The sequence below is a fragment of the Puntigrus tetrazona genome, chromosome 8 (assembly GCF_018831695.1).
Source record: "Puntigrus tetrazona isolate hp1 chromosome 8, ASM1883169v1, whole genome shotgun sequence".
Lineage (NCBI taxonomy): Eukaryota > Metazoa > Chordata > Actinopteri > Cypriniformes > Cyprinidae > Puntigrus > Puntigrus tetrazona.
The window spans coordinates 11,141,063-11,151,163 of record NC_056706.1 but is presented as its reverse complement, the minus strand read 5'-3'; the positions used below and the strand labels follow the sequence as shown (position 1 = coordinate 11,151,163).

The following is a 10,101-nucleotide window of genomic DNA, read 5'->3' as shown; positions in this document are numbered from 1 at the left end:
TGATGTATTCTGATATCAGTGCCTTAGAGTATTATAAATCAACCTAATATTATGTTATTTTTCATGTTTACATTTTTTTTAAATCATAACCACTTATTATTGATTAAACTACTTAAAATATAATGTTACCACCTTCTACAAGAAATAACACATACAAGTCAGATGTTCAGTAGCTATCTGCTGCCCACTAAAAACTGTAGAGCAATGCTTGTAACCAAATGTGCAGCAACCTCCTGACCTCCAGCAATAAAACCATGGGAAAAAAATTGCAATATATTTCTGAACGTGTAAATGAGTTAGAAAAACTTTGTATTTTGTAACCTGAATGCTCTTATAAATCTGTATAACGCTTGCTTGCATGTTTTTTTGGCAGGAAATGGCTTTGTTTAAGGAGGTGAGAGCTCTGCAGATGGTTCCTGTGGAGCTTGTGAGGCCCATGCAGAGCACTGTACCCACTAGACTGGCTCTGAGCAGGCTGGAACTGTTGGAGAAGCTTCTAGAACAGCTGGGCACCAAGGACTCTGGCTTCACCCTCGACAACATCATGCGGGTACTGGCCCAACTTCAACTCTTTCTGAGATGATCTCACTGGGTGTCAACCCAATGGCTTTTTCCCCAGTCAAGCTGTAAGCTTGAAGTTTGAACAAGATTTTTAAGCTACTGCTTTAAAGTATTAGTTTACAAATATGGAAATGGATGGCTAGATTTATTGACCTCATGATATGTGATTGGTTACTTATTAGTCTGAGACCACACACACTGAGGTGCCAGCTGTGGTGGTGAAATTTAGCTGTTTGGTGGTTGTACAAACCCAAACTGTGCTTTAGCATCTTAGACCACACATATTTGATAGATGGGTTTTTAAGGCCAAAATATCACAAATTTAACCTTTCTGTTAGGATCTGAAGGTTAAGCACAGCTATCATTAAGATTCTTTAGGGCTTCATTAGACTGAAACAAAGTGGTCTTTGTATGGCAGAGCGGGTGTAGTCGACCCTACGTAATGTCTGGTACCATTCGTTTCTTAACAGGGCTGTCCTGACAGAAAGTTGCATATCCATGGCATAGTTTATGAAAATCATCCAAGCACATTCAAGTCTCATTCACTCTTTCTGTTCCAACAATTACTTGTACAAAGTGGCTAAGATGTTGAAATTACGGTTCTTCAGGGTCTTAGTTGAAGATGAGAGTTTGGCCTTTTATTTAGTTTTTCTATTGCTACCTGTGCAGTTTAAAGTATGTTTGCAATGCAAACTTGTGGCACTGCTGCAACAGAGACTTTGAAATTTCACAAGGATCTGCAAAGTGCACGTGGGGTTTCTCTCCGTGTTCCAGCTTGGCTTTGTTGTTTCAAAACAACAGCTCCTTCTGGTTTTGTGTGTTAGGATTTTTTTAAGGTTTAGGTCACCACACCTAGGTAGCCTGAAGAGGAATGAGTAATCATTTTATATTTATGACTAACACAATATAACACAATAAAAACATGATAACATGATCATTTTTTTAAAATAAAAAAACAATTTATTTGTTTTTGCAAATAAACATTGCAAATGAAATTACAAAATTGTAAAAAAAATAAATATCTACCTTTCATATTGCACTATGTTTTTGTATGAGCTAAATTTACTTGTAGAATATAAAATGATTTGATTTTACTTTACAATAATTATCAACTTCTATGTATTGGCCAGAATTTTCATGTGGTATTTATTGACTGGATATTAAAGTTAGCTGAAAAAAAACAGTATCATGTAGTAGTCGAATGGACCACTTGAGGACAATTTTTTCTTGATAGATGCTGGTTATAGTATGGTTGTTTTTTTAGGTAAAAGCAGTCTAGACTTTTTATAGATAAGTCATACAGGTTTGGAACAACTTTTTTTTGCGGTTATCACCAATGAATCAGCCCCAAATAGCCTCTTAAATATTTATTACATCTTACTGTTAGTTTGGTCTTATTCGTTGGAGATCTCCAATGAAATGGTTGCTGTAGGTTACATGCAGGGATGGCTGCTAAATGCCTTATGCCTGCTGGTTTCCTGGGAGATGAGATGGGCTTTGGGGCACAGCAGAGAGGCGATTGGGTTTCCTGTAATTAAAATGAGAGATCCAGAGCCTGAGGGCAGATGAATGGGATCTGTGTATGGAGAACGTAAGAGAAAGTGAAGGAAAATACTGTGTATATAATGCAAATGTTTTACAGTATGTAGGTAAAAATATTTTTAGCTATTATCAATTTTAAAAACAGTTCCGCTTAATATTTTTAAGAAAGCCATGATACATTTTTTTTTCAGGAATCCTTGTTAATAGAAGTATTAATTTCTTCTTGGTTATGTTTAAAATAATTAATATTATTAGTTAATATTAATTGCATAGATTTGTCTGTGATAAATGTTGTGTTAGTTTCTGGCAGGTGGATTGGAGCACAGCGCTGCCTCGGTGCGAGAACTTTCTGTGAGAGTCGTCCAGGCTATGTACCGTCTTCATGGAAAAGCAGTATTGAATTTTCTGCCACCCGATGACACCAGCACACGTAAAAATGTCCTCTACAAGAACCTTTTTGACTCACTCGCCGCGATAGATGGAAACGCCATCGACACGCAGGTAAAACCGGTCTGTAGAACTAAGTTTCATAATTGAAGCTCATGGAATGTTTGTGCGTGGGTTCAGAGAATGCTGGGCTACTGCATTCAGTTTAAAGTGTCGCTTTCTCCCCTATTACTCCAGAAGCCAAAAAAAGGAGCAGAAAAAGAAGATGGTGAGAAAGAAAAAGAGGAAATCAGAAGCTTGCAAGAGCAGCTTGCAGTACTGAAGGAGATCAGCGTAGGTTGTGTGGTCAGAGGTGGCCTAATGCTCTCTTGCTTCTTCATACATGGTGTTGACATTTTTGAACGTTCTTCTTCGTGACTGAATGACTGTAGAGTGGACATTGACATTTCATTGAGCCCGTCTGACCATCAAATGGGTGATGAATTTGTAAATGCATTAAAGGTGTAAATATGTGTTTTAGGAGAAAGGGAAGGAAAATACCAAAGTACCTGAGAAAAAAGCTGAGAAGTCAGTCAAATCAGGTGTGTAAACTGGTATATGTGTGTGCTGCCAGTGCTTTCTCATCAACAGTTTGTATGTATTTTACGAGTTGGCATATTTATATGAATTCGTATGATCTCGCTTGTACTATTTCCTGTGATTGGCGGTTAGGTTTAGAGGGAGGTCATATGTACAAATTAATGAGAACTGGGGAACTTGTAAATTATGCACAAGTAATCAAATATCTAACAAATCCATATGAATTTGACGCTATAAAATATGCACAAATTGCCAACGTTGGTGCTGGAGTCTTTGTGAACTCTCATTAAAGATCAGTTCCCGTATAATTGCAGCAAACAACTTTTGTTCCTCATGTTTTTGTTTAAACGCGTTACATTTTTTGAGTTTAAAGAATAGAAAGGATAAAAAAATCTTAGGGCTTCCAATCAAAATATTTGATGGCACCTTTTTTTTTTTTTTAAACTAACCTTGCAGTAGTCACATGAATTTAAACTTACTGTAGACACACCTGCCATAGCTACATATCTTCATATCTGTCTTTTAGCTGGATTCATGTATGCCCTTCTTTGTATTCACGTTAGTCAAGTGATAAAAACAGTGAGAACCATAACAATTTTTTCTTTATTCTTTTTAAAGCATGCATTACTTTTCATTTCCTCAAATTACCATCTAATTTGACAGTAGTTCAACAAACTTCCCTGTTTATGTAGCTTTTATATGAATGACCCTCAGTTTCTGTTTGGTACCCGAGAGGCCAATTTAATAGCTTGAAAATCTATATTTAGCACTGTTCATTTTCAAATCACTTAAATGAAAACTGAAAAGGCTCATTCAAATATGAATAAATACTATATTATTATAAAAGTAATACCAAAGTAACGCCATTCCAAACCTCTGAAAAATTCAGTATGAACAGAATGTGATGGGTAATTACGTAACCCTTGTTTTCAGCAGGTGTTAAGAAGGTAAACCAGTCTGTTCCTGCCGATGCAAAAGGAAGCCAACCATCTGTAGCTAACTACTTAGACAAGTAAGGACAACTTCATGTCAGTTCTTCTCTCATTTTCTCAGCTGATAAGTTTGTTTCTGATTCAGTGCCAACTCTGCAAAGTCAAGTCTTGTGTAGCCGTTATAAATGCACTAATATTATCTCAGCAAGACATCTGGAAAGCGATAGCATAATGTGCGGTCCTAATGGGCTCTCGTTTAATGAGTTTCTTTTCATGCTGCTGGGAAAAAATCTTAATAGCATGTTAAATGAGAAATGAAAGACGGGATCAGAGTTGATGCTGGTGCTGTTTTTGTCTAGTCTGTGTATTTTCTGTGGAGAGAGATGAGTCGTTTACAGAGGATGGGCTCGACCTGCACTATTGGAAACATTGCCCGATGCTGCAGCGCTGTCTTCAGTGCAGACAGGTGCACACACACACACACACACACCCAAGCACATGTGCTGTCATAGTTCAAAATAATCCTAGTTTGGTAAACCCATTTCGGAAAGCGTGCTAAAGCAGGGTGTTTGTGCGTTCGCTAGGTGGTGGAGATTGCGAGCCTGACGGAGCACTTGCTGACTGAATGTGAGCGGAGGGCGGATTTCACCCAGTGTCCTCTCTGCTCCGAAGCGCTCACTCGACATAAGCTGACTGAGCATGCTCGAAGCGCAGCTTGCAATCGTGAGTTTTTGTGTGCTTGCACGGTATTTTCATTCCATGCACATCCAGAAACCACCCTCAGTGCTGTTACAAACGTGATAGCAAGGTGATTTGCTGTAATGGCCATATTGGTCCCACTTTATATTACCTAATCCATTTGTACTTGCATAGTAACTAAATGTGTGTCTGTATGTAACACAGTTAATTTAAATTAATATCTCTTTAATATAAAGCGTACTTCTTTATCAAAAAATGCTGTTACACATTTGTACTAACACATACCATTCAGTGAGTTGTTACAAATGTGTAGTTAAACAAACATCAGAGCTGTAGAACCTGTGTATCACTGTAGTTACATACTACATATACATCTAGTTACTATATAAGTACAAAGGTATTAGGGACGCAGTATAAAGTGGGACCCTTTTTTATAAATGTCGCTTACCAGCTTTGCTAGCTTGAATGCATGCCTGCCCAAGTACTGGCATACATCTTGGTTACTGGGCGCACCATATACTTGTTTATCAGTTCTTAACAGAAATGAAGGAGGTATTTCAGCTTTGCATATACAACTATGATTATATGTTACACGGTATGAGAAGAAGACTGAAAATATTCAAAGCATATATGTTCCCACATCATGTTAATGAGGGGAATATTTTAGATGTCACCATATGGATTTTATTAGAAAACAGAACATTCCAGTCCAATAAATAGCATGAGAAGATTTTAACATTTGTATTATCTTTCAGTTGCCCAATAATATCACGGACCAGTAACTAGCAGGTTTTTCTGTTATTTTAACTTACATTTGGTGCTTGGCAAGTGTTCATGTCGGTCTTTTTGTGCCACTCTCATTCACCTAAAAATAGGAAAACAGCCAGCTCTATCATCAGATCGGTTTATACATGGGAAGTTCACACATTGTCACTACAGATTTATTGTTTTATTTCTGTAAGCAGAAAATTTGCTGCATTTTTTGTTGTTTGGGGGGAAAAACTAAAAACATGGTTACTTATTTTTCTGTTTTTTTTTTTTCTTTAGCACCAACTTCTGTAGAAAACTGCAATCATTGTCCTCTCTGCCATGAAAACTTTGCCTCAGGGGAAGAGGTGAGATCACACACAAACACACCCATAAGGTGCTCTTCTACATCATCAACTCATTTATTATCACCAACAACAAAATAACAAAAAACTAAACACTTGGTGCACAAATGCAGCCTGCCGGTACAACAGCTGTAAAATGATCGAAATTAATTTCAATTATTTATCCAACATAAATAACACGAAAAGTTCTTGTTATTTCTCTGTCGCACGTCATAGAGATGAGCTCATGACTGTGACTGACGCTGGAAAGGTGTTCGCTCAATAGTTAACAAATAATTTCTTTTACGTATTCAGTGTTTGACGTGTCTTCTGTGCCCAATGAATGATGTCTCATGTCCTGTACCACGCAAACTCATACATCGTCCAAATTGTAAACCTGTTTTTGTGAGGGTTACACTGTCCCTGAAATACAGCGTGAGCTTTGTTTTCAACACATTGCAATGAAAATATGGGCGATCTTGTTAAGATAGAGAGAACGTTTACCAATGTTATTTTAATATTTTTATATACTTTTATAGTACTTATTAATATTTTGAATTGGGTTTTATTTTTATATTTTACGTTTTGGAAGGTTTTAGTACTTTACTTTTACTGCTGTAATATTTCTTTTTAGCTTTATATTAGGAGCGTGCGCGATATGATGATGTTTGATCATGGACGATTATAAATTAACGTCTCCATGAACTACTTTTGAAGAAATATTGTAGTATTTTCGGTTCTGGTGTCTCCATCTCAATGTACTGTACAAAACAACCAGTGCTAGGGGTAATGCTTTACAAGTAGTTATGTTAACATGTTAATAATGAATTTGCATTTCTTTCAGTCTGAGGCTTATTCAGTTCACTTCTGGTGTCAAATGGCCAAAAATGTAACTTTTTATATTAAAAACATACAAACAAGCCTAGGCCAGATGAGGAAGGAGTAACTCAAAAGTAACATAACACATTACTTTCAATAAAAATTAACAAAGTAATGGGATTAGTTACTAGTATCTCATTATTGTCATGCATATATGTAGTTATGTCGTGTACCAAGACCGGCGGAAAATGAAAAGTTGTGATTTTCTAGGCCGATATGATCAGGAACTATACTCCTATTCCAGTGTAATAATCAAGGAAGTTTGCTGCCATACCATAGCCACAGCAGATGGGACTCACTCACTCTGCTCTTAACTGAAGAACTTTAATACAGTTGTTTTAATATGAATCAATGTATAAATTGTACAGTGACGTGTATATAGTATGTTTATATTTATTGATGCAATATCTTGAGTGCTGCTACTAAATGCACCTGCTGTACCTAAAAATCTATTTGTTTTATTTGTGTTATGTGTATTTTTAATGGGTTTTGTAATGTAATTTTAAAAGATGGCAAATATTTATAATGACAAATATTTATATTTTAACCCACTTTTGTCTAAATATCTGCCATTCATTTTTTATTTTAGATTTTGTTACTTTGTAAGGCTCTGTTTTTTACATCGGAAATTAGTTTAGCTGACAAATAATTCGAAAACATTAACATGAAATTACATTAAAATTAACATGGGGGAAAAAATCAACTGGAAAAGAAACGTGATTTCCAAAAAAAAGCGATATTTGCGAATTGTTTTTTAATTAATGATTTTTTTTCTTTTGTTTTTTTATTTTAATTTGTAATAACAATACTGGTTCTTGACTTGTAAGAGCTCCTTGGCTAAAATAACATTTGCAGAACTTCGCTAGGTATGACGTAAGGAGTTTCTAATGTGTAAGAGCTGATTATTACTTATAAGGTTTAGGAATGTAAGAACACTTATCGAGACTCCATAGGTAGCACCAACGATGATAAGTGAATAACTTCAGTATTATGAGCACTGAAGTCTCTCATACAGCAGTGTAACAGTGCATGTCTTGCATGTGCAGGGCTGGAAGTCTCACCTCATGGGAATCGAGGGTTGTAAACAGAACTCACGGAGGAGAGCGGTACAACAGAGCAGACCCCCTCACGCACAAGGTGATCATTCATCTCTTTGGCCTCAATGAGACCTTTACAACCCCACATTGCCCCATAAAGACCCTATAGATCCCAACTACCCCACACAGCTTTCACAGTGTACAGGACCCCATCTGCCAATCACAACCTCAAGCCTCTGAATGGACCGTTCAGTATTATTTTGAACGCTGTTTACTTTGTGCGACGCTATATAGTTCAGCCAATGCGTTTCTCATTAACATTAACTCCTGAGGTGTTGTGTGTTTGTGTCTATAGGTAAGACGACAACAATCACATCCGAGTCCAAGCCTCGAGGTCTGGGCAGAGGCAGTCGCATCCCTGCTCCAGCTTCCAGGATCAACAGACGCACCAGAATTCTTCCAGGCAAGGCCTCCAGTCACCGACTACAACAGGCATAGCTACATGCTACCTCTAGTAGCTTTGCTAAAATAATCAAAAAAAAAACTCACACAAATCTACTTTATATCAGGTTTCAAATGATGCATTATTGCTGTACTGATTTAGAAATAAATCTAGACAGCATCATTATTGTCTTTGACACCTGATATAAAATGTACCCATTAATGAATGTAAAAGATCAAAAATGTGCGTGCGAACAAAAATACTTGAACTGAAACACATTTATGACCAGATACGCAGTCTGTATTTTGCTGTTTACCTTTTCAGGTGGATCACCTGGATTTTTTTTGTAATCTATTTGAGAATTTTTATACTTGTTTGTTTAGTGTGTGTGTGTGCGCGTGTGTGAGGTGTATGTGAATATTTTGTGATTGTAGCACTTTGACATTTAATGGTTTTTAAAACATTGTTAGCATCATAGCCAAACGTAAAATTTAGTCTTTGAAAAGAACGCAAACATTCTGTTCAAGAGATTTGAACCTTGTATCTGATTCAGATGCTTAAGTTTCCTGCACCACCCACCTTGCAAAATTTGGATAACAAAAAAAAAAATGTTTCTTGGAAAGGGCAAGGGCTAATAGTAGTCATAGACCTGCCTTGGTGCTTCTCAGAAAATCGAGACCTGGAACAGAGATGTTGCCAATATGAGAGGCCACTGCTGAGAGAATAAAGAGCCATAAGGGATGATGATGCTCTTAGACTATTATTTCGTATGTTTGGTCTTTGCATTTGCTTCAGTATTAGAGAAACTCTCGGCACGTAAATGGTTTTGTCTAGTGCGTGATGTGTTAAATCGCTGGGTATCATCGGCATTAAACTGTGCTGTTCTGTTGGATTGTGCTTTAGTTCAGTTGTGCTTATAAAATCATTGAGACCGAAGAGAAGAAATAACATAAAGGCAGTTTGAGTCTGATCCTATGCCTGAAAATAAGCCATAATGTCCCATTTTAAAGTATTTGCACACAGAGAAGACTGAATATAGGTATGTCGTCATAGTTTTCCTATTATGTGAGACATGATAAGCAAGGGAATTTTCAAGGCACAACCCCAATAGGCATAATGCATTGTTAAGAGCTTCTACAGCTCAATTCTGAGGCATGCATTATATAACTGACATGAATCAACTCTTACTCACATGATTCACTGGTGTGGCATTACTGCGATGTCTAATTAATTATTACTATCATTATTAATTTAAATAAATCAGCCTAAACAATTATTTTAGAGTGCAGAGAGTGATCCAAAACTTAACTTTTTCGCATCAAATCCTGACACATACCCAATAGTATTAATTTTTCAGTCAAAAGTATAACTGTATAGTATATAGATAATATATAGATGATAATGATATCATATATTGCTTTATTTTGTGGAGTAGAACTTTTTTTGTGTTTGCTTTCATTTGGATTTATTTTAATTATAGTATAATTACGAAGTCATATCATAGTAACCTGGAGGAGGAGGTAGCTGGAAATGTTGCACTACTGTGTGCTGGCAGTTCTCAAGGCCACGATTGCAGGGTTTTTTTTATAGGTACAGTCTTAGTCTGGCCACTTTCCATTTTCCTCAGGTGTACAATTGACAAAATATTTGTCCGTACAGAGTAAGTGTTTGCTCCTAGACATTATGAAACAAGATTTTAAATATTTTTCTGATTGTAAATTGAATTGTCATGACACATTAATTCTGTGCCCATCATCTGTATGTGCATCGATATCAACAGAAGCTAATTTCTGCTTTAAAGCTGTTTTAATAAATGTATTTGGGTAAAGTCACAAGCTTGTTTTTCTTTTTATCTGTACAAATACTTTTATATGAAAATGTAAAAAAGAAAAAAAAAAGATTTTATCTCTGTAAATGGTGTTTGTGTCACAATCGAAAAAACTAACCAAAAC

The 10,101-nt window shown here is 36.3% G+C and overlaps 1 protein-coding gene across 1 annotated transcript in view; it reads left to right on the top strand.

Moving 5' to 3' along the window:
• Positions 1-9,981, top strand: part of LOC122349917 (centrosomal protein of 104 kDa-like) — an 18,104-nt gene extending 8,123 nt beyond the window's left edge. Inside the window, 11 exon segments of the mRNA XM_043246055.1 lie at positions 374-550; positions 2,404-2,604; positions 2,728-2,823; positions 3,011-3,071; positions 4,003-4,081; positions 4,178-4,179; positions 4,361-4,467; positions 4,586-4,724; positions 5,748-5,815; positions 7,717-7,807; positions 8,063-9,981. Of these exon segments, the coding sequence (XP_043101990.1) occupies positions 374-550; positions 2,404-2,604; positions 2,728-2,823; positions 3,011-3,071; positions 4,003-4,081; positions 4,178-4,179; positions 4,361-4,467; positions 4,586-4,724; positions 5,748-5,815; positions 7,717-7,807; positions 8,063-8,205 (1,164 nt within the window). The 3' untranslated portion in view covers positions 8,206-9,981.
• Positions 9,982-10,101: the final 120 nt, after the last annotated feature.